Raw genomic sequence first — 27811 nt, forward strand, 5'->3', positions numbered from 1 at the left:
ACAGGGCAAGACTATGAAATGTTCCCAATTAATATTACATGGGGATTTTTTTTTTCCGCCTTTCTTTATTCTAAATATATTTCTGAATTTACCTTGATTGTAATGTACCTCATTGGCTGTGGTTTTGTTTGTTGGCCTAACTATAAAGGATCTGCTTATACCCTTGTGGGTTGGGAAGAATTAGGATTTATGAATTTATTTCCTCTGTTGTATTGTTTAAACAGCTTTGGTTTAGTTTTGATCCCTTCCTCTTGCCTTTGAGGCTGTTCCACGGTGTCAGCTGTTGACTGATAGTAAGAGAACTGCCTCACAGTGTGAATGAAAGAAAACTAGCGGTTGGTAAACACTGATAAGGGATAAATAGAAAGCGGTCAGGCAGAGATAGTTCTGTGGGAGCCCAGATTGTGTGCGGTCTGTTAAAATGAGATTCTGAGCCTGTCCTTTTTATTCTTCCTCCCCTCCCCTCCCTTCCCCTCCCCTGTGCGCCGTTTGTCTGGAAAATCTCCAGTGACCCGGCTCGGCAGTCCCAGGCTGCAGTATTCTCTTTTTGTATTTGTTTTGTTTTCTAACAAGGGTCAAGTTGGCCAATAGACATGTCCCTGATGCTTATAGACAGCTGTCATGACTTCAAGTACTTACAATAGTTACATTTTGCAGGCATTCATGGTTCTGCACCAATAAGCGCGGCAATGGGAGATTTGTAAAAAGGCAAAATTTGTAAACAATTTCACACATCTAGTTTTATTCAATTACTTATTGTCATCAAATTTATTCCAAATATCCTCCTTTAAAAAAAGAAAAACCTGCATTTGAATTAGAACTTCACATCCATCATCTATCTGTTCTTTCTATGTCTAATCAAGGCTACATATGTAAATCACCATGTTACTTTAACTGGTCATATCATTACACATTAACGTTATCTTCACTGTAGATCATCAGGATGTATAAATCACTCTTCACGACTGCTGAATGCCATTCTTTTAAGTAGTAGCAACAGATTTTTTTTTCTGAGGTGACTCTAGCTTTTATGTAATTAAGAAGACCTTCAGAGGTCTTACCTTGAAGATCACAATGTGCTGTATTTACACAGAAAATAATTCAGCCCATTGTAACCCAGCAGCTAATGAGATTGGTTGTTAAGTGAATGACACAAAGGCTAAAAAAAAAAAAAAAAAAAAAAAAAAAAAAAAAAAGCTTAGCATTTCGGGGGAATATCACAGTGTCCCTTCATACACACACACACACATAGACACAGCTAGACTCATACTCCAACCAAACACGCTCTTAGAGTAGGGAGACTCTGGAATACCCTGTACCCCACCTCAATATCCTTCTGCTCCATCTCCTCCCCCAATGTCCCCGTGAGATGCAAAACAAAGGCTAATAGGGGCACGGTAAGTCGAGCTTGCAATTCTGCCCTGTCGGACATGTTAACGTGAGAGCATTTAGACGTAGGAGACAAGTGATTGTGTTTGTCTGTGTAGGGATGTGCTGTGCTGTGTAAGCCTCAGGCTCACATAAGTAGATTCATGGCTGGGTCAATAACAGTAATGCTGTTTTATGATACTCAGAGTAAGATTTTACTTTATGACTGTTAACTTCTAAATGGCTTCTAATACAGTCTGTCTGCTTTTAACTTTCTGAGGGTTTGTATCACTATGACTTGTTTTTATTCACCAAACAATTGTGGTTAATTGTTATCTTTATATTTTATATTTGTTAGTGCTGAGGTTTTTTTTTTAAAAAATAATAGTTTATTGTTGATTTCATTCAGTTCTTTTCAAAGGTTGAATAAAAAGTCAAGCACTAAGGCATTTGCAACTTACTACTAAACTACTTAATTCCTAACTAAAAAGTTAATATTTATAAGCAGATTTTCTTGAACACAACAAAAATCTTTTACTATTTTTACTGTCTTTTTTTTTTGTTCTCTTCAGAATAGTAGCACAATAAACATTGCTGTACGAATTTCAAGTGCATTAGCTTATCATGCTTTACTGTCAAGCTGGAAAGTGGGTTAAAGTCCATGGTGTATATCAAACCCTGGACTTAAGTCAAATTTACATTTTGTCAAAGATTACTCCTTTTATTGATGCATATAATCATATTCATGGACCATCTGCTGATTTGGCAAGCATGGATCAAACTCACAAAACAGCCCCACTAACCTTTTAAGTACAAAATAGTCTGGCTTAACTCTGCTATCCCTGAAGTGTGTATGTGTGTGTATGTGTGCATGAGTGTGAGAGATTGGATAATACTTAATTTAGATCCTCCAGGCTGCTCATGCCATATTTTATTTTGTCATGATCGTTTTGGTAGCAGACCAGGACTTGTGTTTAAACAACTGAGCAAATAATGTTTGTCTGACAATAAGCAACGCAAAATCTTGGTGTAAGGAATCTGATTAAACTCCTGATCATCATGCACCCTTCTGAGTTTATAGTCACTATGGTTACGTGGCTTTCACAATGCAGCATTGCACGCTTCCACCTGCATGTGAAAGGCTGGAGTGGTGTCACCTCTAATCTTTAATAAAACACCACTTTGGGCTTTTAAAGTTTTTCTGATAACTGATTTGTCCCAAACCATCTCCCACCATGTGTTTTACAGAAATAGGAATTCACCACTGGGCATCCTTACCACATGAAATACTTATGTTCAACTCATTCCAAACAAAGCTTACGCAGATTGAGAATTCATATGCCAGAGGTAAATCCGAGTTAACACGGATTTATACTGGCATGAGTTAAAGGACTAGAGTTTGTAATCCAGGTGGCCAAGGGATTTTACCATACAGTGGCAAAAATCACTTAAAACTCCCCCAACATCCTGAGCCACTGAGCTCAGTAAGCAGACAGATTGTTCAGAATTGATGACAGCACAACTATATCTGCACTGAATTGCATGTATGTGCATCCACATGTTTCTGTCTATGTTCGTATGCTCATGTTTGTGTGTGCACATATGTGAGCATGTTTGCTTCCTATATGCACTTAATTAGTACTAAAGGAGCTGTTTAGAATAAGACCTTGACAGATTGGTATTATTCTTCTGTAACAGGGAAGGGGAGGTGCATTGGGACTGCTGCCTTCTGTATGCATAAAAATCAGTAAAAAAAAAAAAAAAAAGAAGAAAAAAGGGAAAAAAAAACCCCCAGCTACCTCCATTTGTTTTCCGCTTACTGATAAGTATATCGATCAAAGTCAAAACAATATCCAAATAAATGATGTTTTCAAAGTCTTTGATCAGTATTCCTATCACATTCAAACTAATGGGTGAAAGGTGCATCTCTTTATGCGTAAGGGTTAGTGTGTGTGTGATCGTGCACAGCCGTGTGCACATGTGCACATGTGTGAGGAGGACAGAGGAGCAGAGATAGAGTGGAGTTGTTTAATGACAGGAACAGCTGACTCATTTAGAGAGAGCAGTGAAAGGTAATTAACCCTGGGAAAACTACAGCTGCCATGCGAGCTGTTCACTTCAGCGCAATCTGATTAGGAATCACTGCTCGAGTCCCTGACTCCTTTCAGACACTGTGTGTTTGAGGTAAACTTTTCCCTTTGCCCAAAGAGAGCCCCAGAGCACTAGAGACCTGCCTTTTGTGGTAGGGGATTAGCTGGAACGGTTACTACGTTTCTTCAAATTGCAGACCACCTGGTAGCATTCATGCAACCTCCTCCATGAAAGGGGCACCTCGGGCAGGGACAATGAGCAGGATTACTCTGCTCATTGTTGCACAAGGGCTGGAACTTCTTTTTCCCCAAACACCTGTCCCCAAATTAGACAGGTTTGAAAAACCATGTTCATGATAGAATTCAAAGATTCAGGCTAACATAAGAGTGGCTTGGCAATCTGGAGTCTTGCCAATGGCTGAATTGTCTGCTGCTTCATTTATTATGCTAGTGATGGATGGTGCAGTGAAAGAGGATACAAATTTTTATTTGTCTCAATATTTTGGTGTTCTTAATTGGATTGAAATTCACCAATAAAATAGCATATCATCTAGTCTCCTTTCATAAGATGAGGAGACTAAATCACCAGAAATGTGGTCAAAAAACAGAAATTGGCTCTTTGATGTCAGAAGAAACAATCTGGACTTGGTGCCTCTGTGTGGTCCGGCTCCAGATGAACTCAATTTAGAGGGAAGGCTTTGGGGTGACTTTGGAAAGCGATTACAAGATTCATAAATCACCTCGGCAAAGGTGTCACCATCTGACTCTTTCATGGGACTCTTGCTAACTGCGTCCAATAACAAGTTTCCCCTGTAGTTATGCCATCATAACATATCATTGAAGCGATAGTGGCCAGCCAGGCTTCTAATTGTCTGTTAAGAATTCTGTGAGCTGTTTCTTTATTGAAGCATCTCTGTCTTGGAGAAGTGATAAGATGCCAATACGCTTCTCTATAAAAGTACTCTTTGGCAAAAGGCACAAACACTTTGCTTGGCCGTCAGGGTAGCTGTGAGGCTGTTATCTCTGAAATCGCAGTTGACTTCAAGATTTTGCCTGTGTCTGCATGAATCCAGAAACCTCTATTACACAGAGGAATGCTCATAAAATGTTGGCAGAATCTTTTTATTTTTTAAATTAAAATATAGTTGGGTTTTTTTTCTGTATTTAAGGGGAATGTATCATTTTTCACAGAAAATATATAGAAAAGCTACAATTTTTACTTTGAATGCAGTTAGTGATTTTTAAAAAAAACATTATTTCAGACATGAATCAAACTTCTTAGACTTTTTTTTAAAATATATATATATATATATATATATATATATATATATATATATATATATATATATATATATATATATATATATATATATATATATTTTTTTTTTTTTTTTTTTTTTTTATTCACTCCATTACCCTTATAATTGTTTTTTCAGGTTCTGGACAGTCCAGCTGCTTCTTAGGGACAATATGTCTGATGGCTTTGTGAGTTACAAGAAAAAAAAAGTGAAGATGAAAAACACACACACATTGAGAGAGAAAGAAAAGTTGTTTATCTAAATACTCTGAACAAAAGTTGATTTCAGTCGCTGACCAAGGCTTAATTTACTCTCCATGAATCCATTTGCATCTCAATGAAAATTGCAAAAGCAATCACTTATGTTCCGCTTTCCGCAGAATAGTTGTGAGCGCTTTCCAAGCAGGTATATTGCTGCTACCTCACCTTTCAGCTTCAGCTAAACAGACTGTATGTTGAGCTCACTCTCCGCTCACACGCCAAACCTCCTATGGGGTGCATATGAATTGTGATCGGTTAAATATATCCTTGTAGACCTTCATTACAAGGAAATATGAAAGTAAAAGGTCCCATCTCCTGCCGTTTGCTCTTTATTATACATAAACAGAAAACACTTAGCATGTAAAATTAATGTGAAAATTATTCCCGGGGTAAACTATAAACACAAAAGTTACCCCGCACATTTACCCTTTTTTTTCTCCTTCCCCTAGATCAGAGTGTAATTGCCAGTAATCAGGTCTGTTTGCTGCTGATAAAACCACTCTGAATGCGAGGAACCCTCTTTGTGTGATGACTCAATTATGCCAGAAGTGGCTCATCAAACCTGGCCCATCAGCTGCTTTAATAAATAAGGAGGAAAACTTGCTGCAGGCGCATTATAATTCCATTCATTCCATAATTAAATCCATTCCAGTTTTAACCCTTCACTCAGTGTGCTTCTGGAAGAGGAAACAAAAACAAGGAGAGAGGGGAGGGGGTGAGTACATACACCAGACAGTGACCTTGCACAGAGCCCCCATCCGTTCCCTATAATTCAAAATGATACTGTTGAAGAAAGGTTAAGAGAAAAAGACTCACAGAGAAAAGGATGGGAATCAGTTAATACATGGCTCCTGTTTTTATGTATGCATTGTTTCCACACACAGCCTTAGACAGTAATTATATTAAAAGAGTAATCTAATCATAACAGTTGGTTGGTTGAGAGTGCAGCACTGACATTTTGAAATCTTATTTTGTGTAATCTCATTTGCTTCTATCTTCTCGCCTGTACCCCCCCCCCCCCCCCCCGCCCCCCCCCCACCCCCTATCTAAAGGAAATGTAAATAATGTAATTAATTTTATGGTCTCCAGAATCTTACTTTGCTACTCTGGCCTGCTTTATTGGTTTCAAGATGAGGTATCAGCGCAGAGTTTTTCACTCCATCACAATAATGTCTGTGTTAATTATATGAGAGCGTCCCAAGTGCACGGATAAGCTGGGAACAGGGGGGACACAAAGATTCAAGGTCAGTGATGAATATCCACAGCAGCTGCAGCGTATTAATAAGGCATTATATGAAAATAATAATAATAATAGCATCACTCACAACAAAATGTGAGAGCATGGTTAGAGTAATGTCAGGAATGTCGGGTGTTTTACACACATTTGCTCTCCACCATCTCAGCTTGGATCCAGGCTCTCTGATAATGGGGCAAGGCAATGGTTATTCATGATTGCTGAACTGGGAAGGTCTCTCTCTTTTTGCATCCCTAGTCACAGCCCATTCTTTCTTCTGTGGTGGGAATGCTAGCAGATGGGGTTAGGGGGGAATGGGTTGGGCTCAAGGACAGTTAGCAGCCAGATTAACAGATAGAAAATCTCATAGACTCTCAGCATCAGGCTGCCTCCTTTCCCCCAGAGAAATTTGCCGTATTCGCAGCGAAACAGGCCTCCGAGAAGCATTATTTATGTTGGGGCGTGTGTGTGTGTATATGTGTGTGTTGGGGGGTATAAATATGATTCAGCAGATGACGAATAGTAGTCGGCTAAGTCTTTTTTCATATGCTAATGAAACTGAGTGAATACCCCCCCCCAGCTACCCCTTCTTTTCTCCCCAGTTTTGTTTTTCTGGGGAAATGCTCTGTTAGCTATAATTAAGAAGAAGTGTGTGTGCGGGCACGTGTGTGTGTTTCTCAGAGCTAACAGAAATAAATAATTCCATAATAAGATCTGTGAAGTGAAGAGGCTTAATGTACTCATTGTGTTCATGCTTGTTTTCCCTCTTGGATATTTTGTATTAATTAGAAGCAAGCAATTTGATCTCTGTCAAGCAATCAATTTACATCATGTTCCTTACTCCATGTTAGATATTAATATGGTTGTTCCACCTCTTTCTTACTGTGTGTTTGCTGCCGTGTCAAACAACGATGGAAATATTTATGTTAAAAACAAATAAATAAAGAAAAAAAAAAATTTCAGAAACGGAACTTTTCTATTATATCAAGAAGTTTCATGGTAAAAGCTGAAATTTTATGTTTGTGTCTTTCCTGTGTTACAGATAATGAATTACACGATCGCTTTCTGAGAGATAAGAACCGTGAAAGCATCAGCCGCAGTGAACGGTCTGGATCTGGCATCTTATTCTGCAGAGCCCCCGGAAAACTGTGTATAAAGGTAAACAATCAGTTGGAGAGATGGCACAGACAGAGCAGAAATTCTAAATAAAAAAAAAAGTTTTGCAGAGTTTGAATAAGTGGTGGAGAGTCAGTGCTCTTCTGACCACAGTGATCACAAACTGAGATTGGTTTTTACTTATGCAGAGCTGTGGGTGGTTGGCAGATAACACTCTCTTTTCAAAGTATTGCTGAATCTACTTTTTGGAAAGTGATGACGGCCTCAGTTGAAATATTGTTTCAACTGGATTTGCACCCGATAAAAGTTTCCTTGAAACCACATTTAAAAGTTTTGAGATATTTACCCTTTTCTTTATCAAAAGGCCTCAAAGTCTTAAGGTCAGTAACGCAGTTTTAGCTGTAAGAAAGAAAGTCATGAAGGTAGGAATTATGCAAGTGTAAATTATGGATTGAAAATTTGTAGGCTGTGAATAAGACAGGGAAATGCAATATATATTTGTGCAACACGGTGCCAAATGCTTTGGCTGATGCTCACTGGTCACAATGAGCTGCGATGTTCAACTAAGAACACACTGTTGTCTGTCTTAAACATTGTTGATAATGGTTGTATATCACATTAACCAAATAAACAGCATTTAATGCAACGCAAACAAAATACAATTGAGAGAAACTACACATTTTTAGCGAGCAACAGCGAAAGAAAAAAGAAAATCCCTTGAAGTTCATTGCTTTTTGAGCTTTTTTCCCCAAAAATACATAAATAAACTGGCAAATGAATAAATGTAGCTGGATCAACACCAGTGCTAATAATTTCAAGTTCGATGATTTCTCCTGGTAACACGTAGCATACTATAACTACAAATTGTGATCAACTCCAGCCTCTCCTTATGGGTGTCCACAGACGGAGAGACAGTTGCTGAGGTATACTAATAATTATATTTGTGTGCAATATTAATGCTTATTGATGCCAAATGTGGAAGGTTGGACATGAAACATTATTTTTTTTGTCACCTTTCTGCACCACACAGCACCGTGTAAAATGCATAATACATTGATCATAAGAATTTTGATTAAAAAGGGAAAAGAAAGAAAAAAAAGACAAAGAAAAGAAATATTTAGAGAGCGTCAAACAAAAGCTCCCCTCCGGACCTGATTACACCTGTTTGTTCTGCTTTTGTAAATACTCAATACCTGTTGGAGCAACACAAATATATACCAAGACTTTCCTTGTTTTATTATTTCTATTCAATTAAAATCACTGCAAACTATGCAGCAGAAGCGTGAGTGTGATAAAAGTTGTTTTTACATGTAAAGGCCTATATAAGTGAAACTATCTTGTTCACAGCAGAAAGGGAATGTGGAAATAACTCAGTAAAAATAAATCACCTCAAGCAAGTAAAAAAAACATGGGGGAACAGTAAACCTTCTCGTCACCACACACATCCAATACAGACATTTTTAAAAGTTCTTAAAAGGTTTTTATGTTCTAACAGAACTTTAGTTGCATCTGTAAATTATTAGTTTGTCAAACATATTTGATTAACTAATTGATCAATCAGACATTATTTATATAAGAATGTCCATATAAACTAAATGTAGCACAACTAACATTCATAAAAATCTAAATTTAAAACGTCATAATTTTCAAATCTCTTTTTGATCTGCATTTAGTAAAAATTATAAGCAGATTTAGTTTTTTATTCAAATTGGAAAAAATGCCCAATTTAAAATCCTAAAAGGCTGTTTTAAAGATTTTAAGAAATTTCAAGATTAGATAAGCAGCTAAAACAGATAGTAAAGCAGTCGCAGCAAAAACATTTTAACATAACAAGAATAGAAATTTCCCTCATTCATGAATAAGACAAAAAATAGACAAAGCTGGGAAACGCACAGGAAACACATCTTTATACATGTTTTATGTTGTTTAAATGTAAATTCCTCATGACTTGCATCAGAAATTAATTTAGTTTCAAGATTTAAACAACGCGTTCTAATTTCGTCTTTTATGAGTCACATAAATATAATCTGCTTCTGCATGGTATGCAGCCCAGAATTTGTTCCTAAAAGTAACAAAAATAACACAAAAGAAAGATCCAACAGCAAAGCAACATTCATAAAAATCTCAAAACACAAGGCTGCTATCTAGAGAGTATTCACAAAATGATAAATAAAAACATTGCTCACAGTATATTCAACCAATTCATGTGGAAGTTTTGTTCTAATTTTTATTGTTTGTTACAGTGGCTTTTTGTTATTATTATAGATATATTATTGTTGATTACCTAGAAAATTGGAGATTACAAAAATATAAGAAGTTCAATTAAATAACACTATTAGAAAACACTTAACAGGGAAATGTCTAAAATGTCAAATAAAAAAAAAATCTTGTGTCAGTGGTGATATTTTCATTTGCTGATAACATAATATGAACTTTGATTAATGACCATGTTACAATCTCAAGTTGCGTGATGTAAAAGCAACATTTTACCTTCAGACAAACAAATTCAAACAAAATGCTGAAGCATGTCTGTGTGAAAAAGTGTTTCAAACTAATGAGGTACATTCATTTTTACAGAATGTAATCTATAGTGTTTGGGAGTTGTTTGTCTCAATAGGCTGTAGTAATCAAAAGTAATGAACCTATTATGAGCAGGACCTCTGAGGGCCTGGCGTGGCATTAAGAGTGTGGCACATAAAAGGTTTATTAAAGGAAATTAAGGTCCATCACTGCCACACCTGCTCCCCTATTATAAATGTATGACAGGTCAGTGCCTTCAATCACAACAGCAAACGAGAGAGAGGAGTCATGTTTCCCATTACCAGGGAAAAGTAACAGCATATCCTATGACTCACAGATTTCACTGGCCTGTGACCACTATACGCCACCATCAGCCTGGAATAATTATGTTTAATAGGTTTTATTTGGGATCCACAAGCAACAGCCAGTGAGAGTGGATGGATTTTAGCAACTATTTTTGTCTAAACACACACTGTGTGGTGCTATCTGTACTTAAATGTCATTATTTAGTATCATTATGTTTTTACACGCCTTTGAAACTTTTTTCCCTGATATTATACTTTATGTGTTTACATATCACTCGTGTTTTAGAAGCTCTTTGCAATGCTGTTGTAAACAAAAACATAATTTTAAGGCTCAGTGGTAGTGAGTGACTCCCAATTTACCAGACAAAAATCCATAATAATCTACAAAATGCTGAAGCCCTTAAAATTCATTTTAAATATTTCAAATTTGAAAGAAGTCAATAAGGTAAATAATTTGATTTAGTTGAAATCTTTAAGTGTGTTAACAGCACATCTGATTTTTTACTCACAGATGGATTCTGAAGGTGAGGAGCAAACCTTGAAAACATGTAACGGTAGCGCAGGTGAGTACAGATTTCAGTTTTAGCTTGCTTTTAGCTACACACACATGCATCCACACACACACACATTCCACTTATCACCATGGGTTCGGGGTATCAGTTCAACAATCCAACTTTATAACTGTCGATTTTATGTATTATCTTACTAGTCTGAAGAGCACTGCACTATCATTTCATTATTCAGAGGGGAATAACTTCATTAAATTACTGCACTGGCTCAAATCAGTTAAGGAGTGTGTATATATTGGGTGATTGAAAACCTCTAAACTGAATGTGTCATTATGCAAGTGTTCAGGGCCTCTAAAGCCTTCCTACTGATGTTGGAGCTATTACCACGTGTGGAAATTCATAAAAATCAGTATTATTACTGGTCGTGCTTCAGGGAAGTAGTGGTAGAACTTGTGAATGAGATTTATGCAGCCTCCTAGGAAAATTGATTTACCCTTTTAGATCATGTTGTCAATGCTGTCAAAGGATGAGCTCCTTTTGCATTTCCAGAGAATGAGCAGACTGAATGAGAAGCTTTTCAGATCAATGAAGAGTCCCCTTCTACACCCTTCTGCTGATTATACTGATACACGGGTATTGTAAAATCTATGGTAAAAGGCTTGTATTGGCCCAGGTTATATCATCCCTAAACATTATCAACAAAACAAATATGCACAGGGCATTGTAAAATTTCATAAGCAACATCCCAAAAATAGTGAGTGGCCATGAACCTTTGATGAGGAATATGTGGACAGATGCTGTGCCACTGTAGTGGAAATGTAAACATGATATCTTTTTCTTTGTTTCACAGGGCTGGCAGAATGCATCACTGAGGCGCACAGGTAAGATTTTATTACGTAAAGATATATTTTTTTTTTGTCCTCATAACTCCCAGATCTTACATGTGATTTATAATGAAAGTTTTAACTTTATAACACACAAAAGAATGACTTGATTTTTCATAGTTTGGTCTTGAAAATGAGCAACCAGAGACCTTGCTTGACTCTGCTTCATTTTTTGTTCAGCACATATGGGTCTGTTGCGAGGAAGAGGAGCGCTCAGGAAGGGGTGCAGGGTGCCCCTGTCAATAAGAGAAAGTCCCTGCTGATGAAGCCCCGCCACTACAGCCCCAGCGAGGCATGTGAAGAGGAAAGCGAGGACCTGGCACTGCCACAGGACAAAGAAGAGCTGAGGAACATTGACACTCCAGCAGGTAAACAGATGTCCTGTTGTTTTGTCTGTTTTGATGAACAATTGACGCTGAATTTTAAAATCCCATCTGTTGCATTCATATTTCCCTCCCTCTGCCATCAGCCAGCAGACGCAGTCATTGTGTAGTGAAAGTGAAAGACTACACTGCTGGGTCCATATTAGTTGTGTCTCACGTCCACAAATTGAAGTTTGACGGCTGATCTGCCATGATATTTTTGGCGTGGTTTTACCCTCTTTTGATGGGGCCAGATTTCAGACCCCCTCATCTGTCCTCTTTCAATAGCCACTCCAGACACATTGAATCCATACAATGAAAACCTGAACAGAGGCGTGCTTCACTTCACTTTGATTTCAATTAAACTTCCTTCAGTCATTTATATAAAATGCTATTGAAGTTGCCTATTGTTAAAAACAAATGAGTTTTCTCCATTACCTTGCTGGTTTATTATTATTTATTTTATTTATTTCTGCTAGGTTCCAGAAACAGTTTATCAACAACAGCTTAAATTTTGTTGTAATTTCACTTGTGACACTATCTTTACACAGCAAAAATGTTTTCTATTTTACTTTTAATGAACTGATTTTTGTGCATTTTGGCAACAGTGCTCGTGGAGTACATGTGCATTCTCATCCACTATAATCTGAGCTGATTTGGTATATTTTTAACGATGTAACTAAGCAACAAACGTAATTGTCCCTTTCAAAAGCTTTTGTTAGGCCCTCTAACACAGTCTAATACATAATTAGGCATAATGTCTACAGCTCATTATAGTACACATGTGTGTAGTTAAATGGACCAGGAGAGTAGCTCGCCGAATTGTGCGGATTCATTGGAAATGGAATTTATTTGTTTCCTGGGTTCATATTACATTACAATTATCTAAGTTCACTGTGTATCATCAGGTTTTCTTTTTGTTATCCGTAGTTTGGACAGTTTTCTTTTTTATCATTAATTGACTGCCATATTTTTTTCTCTTTCATTTAAACCTGGTATTTAGAAGAGTTTTTTTTTTTTAATGAAGTTGCTTTAAAATAAAGCAAGACTGTGACAATATTTTAAAATGGATTAAATGTATCAAACAAATATGAACATTTGCAAACATATTCTGAATAGATTTTCCTGTTATTGTAGGGGGGGTTTCTGTGTGAAAACAAAAATTGGAAAAGTGAAGTGGACGCAGAAAGAATTTTTCCAACATGAAGCTGGTCATATCTGCATTTTAACAAAAAGGGAGAAAAATAAGCCTCTTGTTTGGTTGAGCCACGGTGCGTTCAACTCCAGCCAACTGCAGCCCTGCTGCAGAGTGCTGGTAATGGCTATTCTGGAGTACAAACTGTTCACCTGTTCCAACACACAAACCACCAGAGGGATCCAAGTTTTTTTCCTCCATCTCTTTCCTTTTTCCCCCCCTGCTGCACTTCTATGTGTGTGTGTGTGTGTGTGTGTGTGTGTGTGTGTGTGTGTGTGTGTGTGTGCTTGCGTGTGTGTGCTTGTCTGCCTGCGTGCGGCTGTGTAAGGCATGGGAGTCCATCTGGATGAAAAACAAAAACCCTTGTTGCTTCACTCATAGATGTAAATATGTGTAACTGGCTTTAATTCTTCATTTAGCAGGGTTTGCCTTTAGACACCTTTTCTGTTTTTTTATTTATTTTTCCACAGTCAGCAATAGTGACATATTGAAATTTTAAGTGGGCAAAATATATAAGGAATTAGGCATGCCAAACTTTTTCAAATTAAACAACCCACAAACCCATATATATATATAATATGTATATATATATATATATATATATATATATATATATATATATACATATATATATACACACACATATATATATAAACTATTTTATGTATATAAAATAGTTGTGTTTCATAAGCAGAACATAATGCTTATGATTTTAAAGCCCCTTTTGTAAGGATTACTTCTTTTTTTTCATTGCTTCCATTAATAAGTCACAGCTTTCTGGTAATTCTGTATCCTTATCATCATCTGTACTGTGTGATCTGATTTACACAATCCATCTTTATCTGTCTTCTCAATCTATTGAATCCTACTTTTGCTTTGGAATCTAATGTCCAGCTACTTAAGTGGATATAGACCTCCTGTCCATCCTAGTTAAAGTCTAAACCCTCACAGTCCAAAGAGCTTTAATAGAGCATAAGTTTGACTGGTTTTGGAGGATCAAAAGAGATTTTGCTGAATCAATCCAGATGATAGCTTTCCATTGTTAATCACTGACTATGACTTAATATGATTAGTAGTGTTAATAAAGTGTTGTTTTAGATGCATTCTGAGGGATAACCTTAACCCAGCGATAAAATGTAAAGGCTTCCCACAATCTTGTGGCTTTCTGTACATATGACTGGGATTTATTAAAAAAAGATGAAGGGGCTGGGGTTTAATGCAAATTGAATTATTGAGAGCACTTAGTAAAATAAGCTTGAGGAAAGGGATTATTTAGAATTGCTTTAATTCAAGAGAAATGGATACAGATTTCCAATGGCCTTTAATAAAAATATCCCATATAGCATTTTGTCAGACCCACGAAGATCTGAAAATGCCTTAAACATAAGAACAATATAGATAAGAAAAGCTTTCTTATAGCTTAAATCTTTCACTAAATAATCTTAATTCTGCATATGTTTGTACTTTATATTCTTACATTCAGATGATGATGGATCATTGGATCAACTATATGCTTAAATATCCAGCCCACAAAGATTCATAAAAATAAAGCAGGCAAAAGATAACATTTTTAAATGCTCAGTATGCTCACTGCTCATCACATCCATATGGGCATTAAATGACATGTAGAGTACTGAAAGGTTTGAATGAGCAGATTCTCTGTAATCCACATAAATCACACACACTACTCAAATATCATTTAAACATAAAAAAATAAAAGAAAAAAATCTTGTCATTTCATTTCAAGTTTCAGTCAGATCCTTTTTATGTTGATCTTTGCTGGTGATTGCAGTGATGTCAATTTCATACATAAGCATGCACAGAACCAGCGATATGCTGCACCGAACACTGAGTTGTATTTACAACTCTAATAAAAATTAAAATGTAAATAACTGCAATTTGTCTTCTTCATTAAAATTTCTCTTCACTTCTTAGATCACTGCTACGATTTCAACACTAACTGCTCTGACAATTAAACACAAGTTGTCCATTATTTAACTGAAGTGTGTGGCTGGTTTGTCCTAAACCAACTCCCTCTCGCTCCTTCCACACACATACACAACATGTTGCAGAGATTTCCTTCTTTCATCTCCATGTTTGAGATTTCTCTCTATCTGTGTTTTCAGGAATCTTCCTCACTTTTGTCTGTTCTCATTCCTGTAAGCATCAATGTGTGTTTTTAAAATCAGGATTGTCTGATGACAAGATGTTTCAATTCATCTTGCAGTATACACATAACTAATATTAAAGAAAATACTGATGTTTTGTGCCCAGTAATCCTTTCATAATCTATCTCTAAATCTAAACTGGGTTGTTGCTTCAAATGGAGACAACAACTAAGTGGGAAGCAATTGTGCTCCTCATCTCTGGTGTTCATGTTAAACTCGCAGAAGGAAGGTTTATGTTTGCTAAAATATGGTGGAATTGCATGAAGATCTTGCAACCTTCTGATTGTTGCTTATCATTTCCACTGCAACATGTTTTCCTTTAAATCCTCTAGATGGTTTTGAAAACATGTTTTTCTCAAGATATAATTCATAGTGAAGTAGCATGAAATCTAAAACCTTTAAGGGATTTGCAGATTACCAAGGACATACAATTCTTATCATGTGTGACACAAGAGCAAAACAGAACAAGTTTGTTATGCTGAAGACCTGAGCACACACAATAATGAGTGTTTTCTTGTTGTTTTAGATGGAAACTTTAAGGCGGTCAATGGGGTGTCTTCTAAAAGCAGCTGCCCTGATGCTGCAGCGAATTCCAGCGGTTCGCTCGGATGGTCTGAAGTTGCATCTAATTGTTCTCCTCAGTGTGAGCCAGACACGTGTGAACCTCTGATGACAGAGGACGATGAGGAACTTTTTAACAATGAAGAAGACAACCAAAGCCAGGACAGGATGAGCGGCGCGCCATCACCACAGAGTCCATACGAAGACATAAGGGAAACTGAGTGGGAGCCAGTGGCTCTGTCTGCCAAGGGGAACAGCTCAAACTGCAGTCCTTCCAGAGCATCTGAAGACCTTTCAGTCAGGAGCAGCCATGGCAAGGATGAACATCTCCCAGAATTAAGTTCGGCAATGGGAAGAGCAAATATTTTTCAAGCTGAAGCTTTAAGGTACAGGCTGCTCCACACTGAGGATGACAGTGAGGGGGAGGCAGAGGTGGAGAGGCCACCTCGATTAGACGGCTGGGCTCTGGGCCTCCACGAGAGAAGCCTTGAGATGAGTCGAGGAAGAGTGAACCTGAGCCTGTTGGAGCAGGCCATCGCTCTGCAGACGGAGCAGAGACAGGTTCTGCACAACGCCTACAGGGAGATGGACCGGTTCCTCATGGAGCAGATGACCAGTGAGAGAAGGCACCATAGGATTATGGACATGGACAGTAGACTTAACTACAATGGAGGGAAAGGTATTAACGTAAAGGAAATTGCTTTATCTAAAGAAAAACACACGTACATTCACCAGTCTAAATCAAATGGACTGTTTGTGATTTGGAAGATTGGGTGCTCAAAAACATTGAAAAGAATAAAAGAAACATATGCGGGGGGTGCAGGAATCAGAGGGTGGAAATCCTCTTAAGGACTAAAAACATTTTGGCAACAAGTGAAGTAATAAATAAACATACTAAAATAAAGAAGAACAACATTTTTTTGATGGAATTGGTGCTACTCAGAATATTGGATTTTGATAGGAATCAACTGGATATTTAACCATGACCATAAGTCTTAAATCCTCCTAAAGTACCTCTCATGTTTCCCTCTGATTCTTCAAATGACTGCAGATAAATGTTTAATCCTAGATGTAATCTTTCGATGGATGGGCATTAAGAAGTGAATGCTCTGCGTTTAACTGCAGCCTTAACTAAAATGACAGATTAATTGATGCATGTCGTGAAAAAAAGTATCTGGCTTTGAATCATATTTCAATCTGGCGACCTGTGTGCTGTATACTTTCAGAATAGCACAAACACATTATATGTAGTACTTTTTCTCCACTCCAAGATAGGGAAGAAAGGCTTATTGGAAAATCTTCTGTTACTGTTTTCACAGATTCTCCACGGACCGATAAAAGGGATATAAAGTGTCCGACTCCTGGCTGTGATGGCACTGGTCATGTGACTGGCCTGTACCCACATCACAGGAGTTTGTCTGGGTGTCCTCACAAAGTCCGAGTTCCCCCTGAGAGTATGTAACAGAAACAGCTCTGTGTACACAAACACTCAGACACAAACACACACACACACACACACACACACACACACACACACACACACACACACACACAGCATAGTAAATGATTTATGGCTACAAAACTGCCAGTTTTACAATTTACAATCAACCACAGTAATTGAAATCCTCTTAGCATGAGCACAAAGACAAAAAAAAGCCCTGTTTATACATTTAGTTCAATTCAAAGATGTGTAAAAAAACTTCTCAAATAAACTTAAAGGATTTTCTTCTCTTTCTTTTCCCCGTAATGTGTTGTAATGTTTGAATATTGAATTCCTTTTTTTTCCCCCTACATTGGCGATTGTTAAGTCATTTCAGTATAACTCAACAAACATTCAACATTAAACAGTAATGTTACAAAAGGAACAGAAAAAGTAATTAACTTTTTCAAAAAAGCACATGCTCTTAGTCTGGAGGCAGTATTTGCAAATCAAAGGGCTTGCAAACGGCGTATTCAAAAATAAATAGACAACTCCTACAAACTAATTGGATATGTACAGAAAAGAAGTTTCTAAGGATACAGAGTGGACCTTTAACAACGCATTTGTTTTGAAGAAAATAATCAGCTGTCTTGTTTCGCCTCTGTTTGCACTAAGCTATTTACATTTATGCCACATTACAGCATTTCTTTAATGTACCAGTTATTTAAATCATCATTTAACACATAAAAACAAAGTATCTTCCATTTAAAAAATTTACTGTATATATATCTATCTATATATATATAGATAGATATATATATAAATATATATTTCCTACCATTCAATCCTTTAAACTTGATTTGTCTTGGTTGTTGGATTGATTTTGTAATCGTCTTTCATTGCTTATCTAGGCTTATGTTTTCTGTCTATTTTTTTTTTTTTGTCATCCTCTCAGTTCTGGCCATGCATGAGAACGTATTAAAGTGCCCTACACCCGGGTGCACAGGAAGGGGACATGTCAACAGCAACCGTAGCACCCACCGGAGGTACACTCACACGAATAAGCCTTTAGAAAACCTCCATACTGTTAACAGAGGAGTTACAGTATTAGACTGATGTGTTTGGTTTCCTCCCTAACCAGTCTCTCAGGCTGCCCCATTGCTGCTGCAGTGAAAGTCTCCAAACCACATGACGAGAGCCTGAAGAGCAGACAAACACCTGACCGCTCACCGAGGTATAATGCCTTGTAACATTTGTTTGTTTTGTTATTTTTTCACTGTTCTTGGTGTAGTCATATGCGGACAAAATAATTACAGTCCAGCTCTGTGGTGGAGTGAAGTTGCAAACTCGCAGCTGAGGTTATGCAGAAAAGTGATAAAGACTATTATTACTGAGGAGTCCAAATGGAATATTTTCATTCATTGATCCCAGCTGAACACACAGTCTAATTTAAGCTCTCCAAACAGACATAAGCAATGGTTACTGGTCCTATGAGTTCCTCTATTAGAGATGATAAAAGCGCAGAACTCTTTGTTCCCTGTGGATATATCATGGGCAGGATGCCCACTCGCACTATATTAATTAGTCTGGCAACCTGGCTGTGGATCTAGAACACACATCCGATCCCAGACTCCGTCTACAGAAGCACTGGCATCCCTCAATGTTTAAACACAATGTCCATATTTCACTGATTTTCTTTATTATTCACTTTTTGTTGAGCTTTCTCACAAGTTTTTTTTTTTTCAATATATGATTTTTTATCTCTTTTCTTGCTTTTAGGCCCATTGGCTTGATAAAGAAGTTTGAAATGAACCAGCTGAACTACAGGCTCTCTCATCCAGTAGCAGCCTTGCAAACTAGCCTCTCAAAAGATATGGACAAGTACAGCAGAATTCGCTTTGATTACGCCAGCTTTGATGCACAGGTCTTCGGCAAACAGCCATTGCTGGGGACCAGCCAGGACCAGGATATATCCCATTATCCTGAATGTAAGTTTTGTATATGCTGATGCAGAAAAAAAAGCAGAAAAATGGGTAATGGTTTATACTATTTAACACCCATTTCTGTTAATTAAACTGTAATAAAATATAGTTTTTAGGATTGCTTTCAGATCTTTCTGTTAAAATTAAGCCCACAGATTTCAACAAATACGCTTCTTTGTAATGTTTGGGTTGAACACCTGGTGCTCAAGTAACTAAAATGGTCGGCTAATTGTTTGTTTTTTAGCACCTCAGCAGTATCCTGGCTTCATTGGCGCTCCGGGTGGTCGCTTGCCCGTCTCTGGTCAGCACAGCCCACTGAGTCAATTTAAAAAGGAAGATGGTCTCCAGGCTGCAGCAGCTACAGCTGCCATCCTTAACCTCTCCACTCGTTACCGGAAGAACATGGAGGCTGTCGCCGGTCGGCCCTTGGCAACCTCTACAAAGGTAATCAAATTAAGCTTCTTGGAAATGTATTTAATGTGGTCATTTTAAAGGAACATTGATAAAAAGAAAAGACATCAAAAGATGAGATTTGGCAAAGACAGCTCAGCACTGGTGGCAGTTAAACAAGGAGGTCTCCTCTTCATACAGCCTTAATGTACGCAAATAAAGATTTGTGTAATCACAACAAAAGAACAAAATAGAATCTGCCTTTCTTTCCCAATTACAAGTACTTGTTTTTTTTTTTTGTTTTTTTTTGATAAAACATGTGGCATTGTATTCTGTTTCGACATCAGCTGGCATGTAAAATACATGAACTGTTGTCGGAAAATTCATCTTGCCCGCTGCAGATGGCAGAGGATATTTTGTTTAGTTCCGTGATCCAGCATAGGCTGTTTGTCTACACAAGATTGTCTTCAAAAGCATCCTCATGGATTAAACAATCATCTAAGGGAGTTAACATATCAAAAGTTTAATTCACACAAAATCCAAACTGTTTATGGAAATATGTGCAGAGTCAAAATTTCATCCACTGTTATGTCCAACATGGCATTGTATTCAACTTTTTTTGTCTTTCTTTTCCCAACTCATTCACTCACTTCATAATTAATATTGATCACATTCTGTGGGTTACATACATGCACACTGTACTGTAGATGATTCAAGGTTTCCACACCTACACAGCACAGATCCTTGTCTCCCAGCTTGTTGAACTGAGAATGTGGCCCTGTACCAGGTACCAGCCCACTGAATGAATAAAACAGTGTTAGCAAGTTAATCATCTGTTCTCGTTTACAGCTTAGTTGTCTTAGATAGACAAATTGAAGAACAGCTTTCATGTCAAAAAGGGGCCATATTTAGAGTGTTATATGTTTTCAGAAGCTTTAACTTGTATGCATACGTATATTACCAAATGAAATATTACATATAAAATTACTTAACACCATGAAAATAAGTTAAAATACAATTAAAGGGTCTTAGATTTAATTATTAATTACTCAATAATACAGAACACAGCAATATATTAAGTTTTTGTGTTTAGTTTAAACTAACATCTATATATATATATATATATATATATATATATATATATATATATATATATATATATATATATATCTATCTATATATATATATATATATATATATATATATATATTTTTTTTTTTTTTTTTTTTTTTTTTTTTTTTTTAAATTAAGCACATCCCTTTATTTTACATTGATGTCATTTTTATTATGTACCCATCCTCATTACATTGCAGGATAATTTAACTGGACAGCCACATCCAATGTTCATGAAAATTATCTCTTTCATTAATTGATGGGCTTCCCTTTTTCACAAAAAATAGAATAAATAATAATGATGTATAGTGTTTAATGAAACATATGGATTAATTGGTTTCATTTATGGAAAAGGATTTCAGCTTCTAATGAGGTACAACTTTTAATACCCCAAAACAGCCATAAGTCATCGTGCTACTGCATTTCAGCACAAAAACGACAAACACATCTGTCACCAGGGAAACTTATGCCACATTAAGCTTTTTAATTTTTTGCTATAATAATGATGACCTAAAACCATCGCCACCCCTACCCCCACCCAACTCCAGCTGCCATCTTGGTTGTGTGTCCTAGAAAACAGATGACACAGCTGTCACAGAAAAACTACACACCAGTGATTATTTTTTTTGTGTTCAGCAGAATTAACGTTGGCTTAGTTTGGTACTTTGTCTGGTGTGAGATAACCACTGCATGTATTATTTAAATACATTATTTGTTTGCTCTGGGTTTCAAGTCACTTGTCATGTTTGCAGAAGAGTGTTGCTGGGTTCAAGTTTACCGTATCGCTGCTGTCATATTAATAAGGCATCTTACTGTCTTATTTACATTCCTGTGAGTGTAATTAGAGAATGCTTTGAATTTTTATCCTTGTTCTAATATTTCAACGCTCACTGCAGCAAGACTATTTATTATTCTCTTCTGTAGCTTGTTACACATGTGAATGATTGGCTTTTTTTTGTTTGTAGGACATGCTCATAGAGGTGGATGAAAATGGCACCCTGGACTTGAGTATGAAGAAGTGCAAGGAGAATGGAAAAGCCCCTGCCAAGACACCTCCAGAAGATTTGTTGTCCCCTCCTGAGTCCACACTGGCCAAAGGTGGGAGCATGCTCATCAGCCCTGCGTTCTACCAGCCGCTGAGTGAGCGAGACAGCTGGGAGAGTCCCATCCCCATCAACTTCAGCAAAGCACACATTTTACCAGACAAAGAGGTAAAAATAAAAGAATGAATAATTTACAACAGCTGGCAATGTATTCAAATGATTATGACTGGTGAGGCAACGATGGACAATGAAATGCAACCAAAAAAAAAAAGCTTTTATTGTTTTATTCTGTTAACTATAAAGACATTTTCTGAAACGTTTCTCTGAAATAAACTAATAATAAATAACAATAATCAAATTATTAATTAGATCTATTAATAAGTCTAATGATCAAATGCGTACCTTAAAAGAAATCCTCAACCAGAGTTATTTTAAAGTACTTACTACAGATGCAGTTTTACAGGCTTACTATGCCTTATCAGATGACTGAAGTTTTTTATTCTGATGTCATATCAAGATTTTTGATGTTTCAAGAGAATGTGCTATGTTATTGTCATTGTGCAGTAGCACAGAGACAATAATATCATAGCCTCCCCTGGCATGTGACATCAAAGAGGAAAATACGCACACACATATATGTACATATATGTCTATATGTGTGTGTGTGTGTGTATATGTATATATATATATATATATATATATATATATATATATATATATATATATATATATATATATATATATATATATATATATATATATATACATATATGTATATGTACATATATTTAGAGAGAGAGAGAGAGAGAGAGAGGGGGAGATAGTATAGTAAAATTATGTATATAGTATAGTAAATTTCCAGATCAGAGTTAAGACATAAAAACAATGACTGCTTCTGTGTTTGCATTGACTTTTTTAGTTAAAACAGGAACACGTCATAATCTTCCCACTGACTGACACATAATGCTTGTAAGAGCGTTTATGGTGACATTTTTAAAGACCAAGTAGCAACTCAAGTCAGAGCTGTTGATCTATAAAATGCATTAAACATACTCGCACTGAGGATGAATGCTAATCTGTTCTCTGCATTGTTGCCCAGAGGGTCTGCATGAATTGTAATCTTTTCTTTTCTTTTTTTTTATTTGCATGAACTGCAGTCTGGGTTCTAAAAGTGTCTTTTGTTTCAGTGATGGCTCCTACTTGTAATAGATATGAGGAACGATCACATTGCCCTTATTTTAGATGATACACAACATCTAGTAACTACACAATCTTGTTTGTTACAAAAAAATCTTTACCTCCTGGTTGTACATTGTAAACATTTTGTGGATTAAGTGAGACTTTAAACTGATGTATACTTTACATCAGTAGGCGTATTCATATGTTTAATCTCTTTGCCTTGCACTCTAACCCAGGCAAATGTTTTAAGAGTATTACACAGGGATTTTATTAATTATTCACTTTCAGGTCATTGTGAATTTTGACAAAAGTGAATTTTGACATTGAAGACAGCTGAACCAATATTGTTTGTTTTGTTTTTTTTGTTTGGTTTTGTTTTGTTTTTTTTCTCAGCAGGAGGATTACGATCAGGTCTCCTTGGAGGACCAACACTATCAAGGAGATGGCAGTATGTTAAGCCCTAAAGCCAAGCTGCTACTACGAGATTCAAAGAAAGAGCTTTTGAGGTATGTGGGGTTAAGCAGTGAAACATCTTGCTGCATCTTTACGCAGTCAGATATGTGTAATCTGATCTTCCCTTTTAGTTGGCAGATGGTCAGTATCAATAAAAAAACTGCAATTTCAAACCATAGAGCAGATTGATTAAAGTGGGTCAAAGCACACAAATGAAACTCCTTGTGTCACATATGATTGTAACTGGTATGTCTGCAGGTTCATGTGGAGAAGAATTGTTTCAATTTAAAAGTGAGTTTTCTCCCTGTATGTCCTGTACAAGCTTAACACAACTCTTGACTCTTGTAGTTAGAGTGCATGCTCGGCTGGGTCTCCTCACAAGCAAAGTAGGATCCTGTAGTTTCTGCAGAACAGCTCCCCCCACAACCGCCACCCCCCATCAGATTTCCTCAGTGGTGCCCAGAGACATTATTAAACTGAATGTAATCATAAATTTTTTACTAAACTTCCTGCTGTACTAACTCGTTTCTCTTTAATGCCCATGAAAAGGTTCTCAGTGTAAAAAGAAAGGTTCAGTACAAGCTTGGCAAAGTCTGTGGGAAGTGGAGTAATCTACATATTAAATGCTTTGTGTTCCCATCCAGCTGTCCGACCCCAGGCTGTGACGGCAGCGGCCACGTGACGGGGAATTATGCATCACATCGGAGGTACTGTAATTAATTACACTCTCATTAACACCACATAGAAGATATTCAGACATGGGAAACTGTACTTATTATTTAATTATGTTCACTGTTGTACCTGGAAACCTGTCATAAACTGCTGGTAGAGTTTTTACGTTACATGACACCTTTTTTTAAAACACGGTGACAAGAAAGAGCTTTCTCATGTGGAGGAAGTTGTGTTTTCAAACCATTTTTGTATAAATATGTATTGAGACATTGTACTAAGATTATTTATTTCAACAGTGATCAAAGAGTGAATTAAAATGACTCTTAGCTCTTTATCCTCTCTAGTGTGTCTGGATGTCCCCTGGCTGACAAAACACTCAAATCACTGATGGCAGCCAACTCTCAGGAACTAAAGTATGTGTTTCGAAAACTGTTATTTGCACTAAAGGATTTTTCACGTTAAACTCGATAGCTTCCTATCGCTTCAGCTTGGGTTTCTCTCCTTTTCCTCTCCTCTCTGCTCCTCTCTTTCTTTCCTACTGCACATCATGCAAGCTTTCTGTGTATTTAGCATGGAGTTGTTTTGCTATTTGTACTACTTTTCTGCATATTAGCATGGATCCACAGCTCTTCTTGCTGTAAAAAGCACCTGGTGTCTGTGTCTCTCAACCTGCAGGTGCCCAACACCTGGTTGTGATGGATCTGGACATGTGACTGGGAACTATGCTTCGCACAGAAGGTAGCAGAGAGAAATCATCGCAACTGAGCATGGAATGTATTTGTCAGATGCAAAAACGTTCAAACAGATGGTGGAAGTCTCACTTTATACTGCAAACATGCTGCACTTTTTGATATCTTGTTTTCATAGATTCGACTGTCTATCTATCTATCTATCTATCTATCTATCTATCTATCTATGAAAACTTATTTTATTTATTTGTATAAACTTGCAGCTGGAAATCCATAAAGCTCACAACGTTCGCTGTCTAATCTTAGTTCTTCACATACCTCGACAATAGTGTTTCCTTCCTGCTATTTGACTGTCTCCAACCATTTGCAGCCTGTCAGGATGTCCACGTGCCAGAAAAGGAGGTTTGAAGCTTACACCAAACAAGGACGACAAAGACGAGCAGGAGCTTAAGTAAGAGATTTTTGTCCTCATCCTGCTGTCATGTTTTTTAGCCTCAAAATATAACAGGAAAAACATAGTGTAACTGCGTCATGCTTTTGTGCAACATACCTGCAGGCCATTAAGTTACACAAAGATAATAATTCTTCTCTTGCCCCAACATTAGTGAATTATTTTCTAAAGGATTAGCAGCATGTTTTTGTAGGATTTTCCCAGGGTTTTGTGTTGGCCCTATTTTCTGAATGGAATATCTGGCTTATCACTCTTTGCTGAGTGCTTTCTTTATAATTATAGTATATTAAGAAAATGTTGAATTGCCAATGGCATTGCACTCATTTGCATTAATCACTCTTGTCTGTGAAAGTGTTATTGGAAAAAAGAATAATGTAATTGATTTGCAGTTTAAATCCAAAGTCAGATATATGAGCCCTTGTTTACTTATACATCTGGACCCAGATTTTACTTTTTAATTACTAATGCAAGGCCATGAGCTTAGGAATTAGACTGGAGTAGATCTCATACACATTAAGAGAGAAAGAGAGAGGAAGGGGGAGTGTAGCAAATGCCCCTAGATTATTGTAAATAGTGGGCCATATGGCATGCCTCCATTGTCTGGGAGCCTTGCATCAAGCTACCCTACCTGTGGTAGATGTAAGTAATGGGACTGGTGTTGTTTTGTCCTCTAAGTGCTGCCGTGCTGTCTGGAAACAAAATGCTGAAACAAGCTTTTTGCAGCAGCACTCTACAGCATGTGTGCCATTTGTATCATCTCAGGTGACCTTTCACCTTTATCAATAAGAGAACGGGTTAGCCACCTCCAAATTACATTCTTTCGCATGAGGGGAAACATGACAATTATCTGTAATTCATGTCACTCCATTACTGACCTGCAGAAAACAGGCCTGGAAATGCAACTGACAAACTCTTAATGATATTCAGCATGAGTTGTGCTCATGATTTTTTTTTTTTTTTTTAGGCACAAATATCACTCACTTCAAAATGTATGCACTCAGCATAGCAGAGCGCTCGTTCTAACTCAAGTTTTAGTGGATTAGTAACTTATAGTTAATGCGATTATTTGAGTCCATCTCTAGTTTTGTCGACTTTATTTTTAATCAGCATTTGGATGGATTAATCAACTTAATGGTTAACAAATCTTCCGGTCTATTTATTGAAAGAGGTTGTTTTTAATGATCTCAGATTTTTTTTTTTTTTTTTTTTATGAAACTACTTGATATTTTTGTGCAGTTGAGTGATTTTGTTTAGTCGCAGCACAAAAAATTGCAACTTAATGCAAGCTAGTTACATTTTTCAGTGGTGTAAGCAGCTTTTTAACATCTGCAACTCTTTGTCTGTCTCGCTGATAGGTGTCCAGTAATTGGATGTGACGGGCAAGGCCATATATCGGGAAAATACACATCCCACCGCAGTGCAGGCAGTTGTCCACTTGCTGCCAAAAGACAGAAGGAGTCGTCCATCAATGGACTGCCCTTTGCCTGGAAGGCCAATAAACAGGAACTGCCCCATTGTCCCTTGCCTGGCTGCAACGGCCTTGGACATGCCAATAATGTGTTTGCCACTCACAGAAGGTGAGATCGTCTGTCCTCCATTTTATCTCTAAACAATGCTGCTGTTTGACACGTCACATTCTTACGATACAATGACAATTTCTCTATATTCAAATGCTCTCTGTTGAGGCTAAATTTTGTTAGTTTGGTGATATTCTACACACTAAAGTTTTTATTTCATGGCCTGCTTTACTAGCTTGTCAGGTTGTCCACTGAACGCACAGAGTATCAAGAAAAAACACTCAGATGAAGAGATGATGACTATCAAACTGAAAGCCAGCAGTGGTAAGCTAATATATCTTTAATGTATGTAGACATGAGAACCATCAGAGCTTCCCTGACATAATGTGGAAAATAAGATTATCTCCTTCAACACAGGTGTTGAAAACAAAGAAGATATTCAACACTTGGATCATGAAATCAAGGAACTCAGCGATTCCAACATGAAAATAGAAGCAGACATGATGCAACTCCAAACCCAGGTAAATATTTATTCTCACAAGCTTTCCGTATCAAACAATTTGAGATCATTGCTCATTTAATTTGATGAGTTTCTCCTTGCTTTGTACCCGAAAGCAGATCTCGTCAATGGAATGTAACCTGAAGACCATTGAGGAGGAAAACAAGATGATTGAACAGCACAACGACAGCCTTCTGAAGGAGCTTGCTCGCCTTAGCCAAACCCTCATTAACAGTCTAACTGACATTCAGCTGCCTCAAATGGTACAGTATGCCTTGACCACAAACCACAACTCATTATATCAAAACTGTCCTGAAAGAAAACTCAATTTCGTCAAATTGTCCTTTCTGCTGTGCTGTTTTCACTAATGGTCAAACATGTTTTTGTTGCAGGGACCCATCAGTGAGCATAATTTTGAAGCCTATGTGAACACATTAACTGATATGTACAACAACTCGGAGTACGAATACTCTCCAGAGTGCAAGGCCCTCTTGGATAATATCAAACAGGCTATTAAGGGCATCCATGTTTAA

The 27811-nt window shown here is 37.1% G+C and overlaps 1 protein-coding gene across 1 annotated transcript in view; it reads left to right on the top strand.

Annotated features, from left to right (window-relative positions):
• The window catches only part of st18 (ST18 C2H2C-type zinc finger transcription factor), a gene marked incomplete at both ends in the record, with an annotated part of 40553 nt that extends 12742 nt beyond the window's left edge, over positions 1-27811 (top strand). Inside the window, 21 exons of the mRNA XM_079244097.1 lie at positions 7293-7408; positions 10703-10754; positions 11551-11581; positions 11765-11952; positions 15836-16549; positions 17190-17324; positions 18246-18336; positions 18432-18524; positions 19070-19278; positions 19517-19716; positions 21741-21986; positions 23391-23503; positions 24095-24157; positions 24467-24535; positions 24798-24860; positions 25182-25262; positions 26618-26839; positions 27015-27103; positions 27197-27300; positions 27395-27541; positions 27671-27811. Coding sequence (XP_079100223.1) covers positions 7293-7408; positions 10703-10754; positions 11551-11581; positions 11765-11952; positions 15836-16549; positions 17190-17324; positions 18246-18336; positions 18432-18524; positions 19070-19278; positions 19517-19716; positions 21741-21986; positions 23391-23503; positions 24095-24157; positions 24467-24535; positions 24798-24860; positions 25182-25262; positions 26618-26839; positions 27015-27103; positions 27197-27300; positions 27395-27541; positions 27671-27811 — 3167 coding nt within the window. The remainder of the gene's footprint in view (positions 1-7292; positions 7409-10702; positions 10755-11550; positions 11582-11764; positions 11953-15835; positions 16550-17189; positions 17325-18245; positions 18337-18431; positions 18525-19069; positions 19279-19516; positions 19717-21740; positions 21987-23390; positions 23504-24094; positions 24158-24466; positions 24536-24797; positions 24861-25181; positions 25263-26617; positions 26840-27014; positions 27104-27196; positions 27301-27394; positions 27542-27670) is intronic.

This window comes from Telmatherina bonti, assembly GCF_933228915.1.
Source record: "Telmatherina bonti genome assembly, chromosome: 7".
Taxonomy (NCBI): Eukaryota; Metazoa; Chordata; class Actinopteri; order Atheriniformes; family Telmatherinidae; genus Telmatherina; species Telmatherina bonti.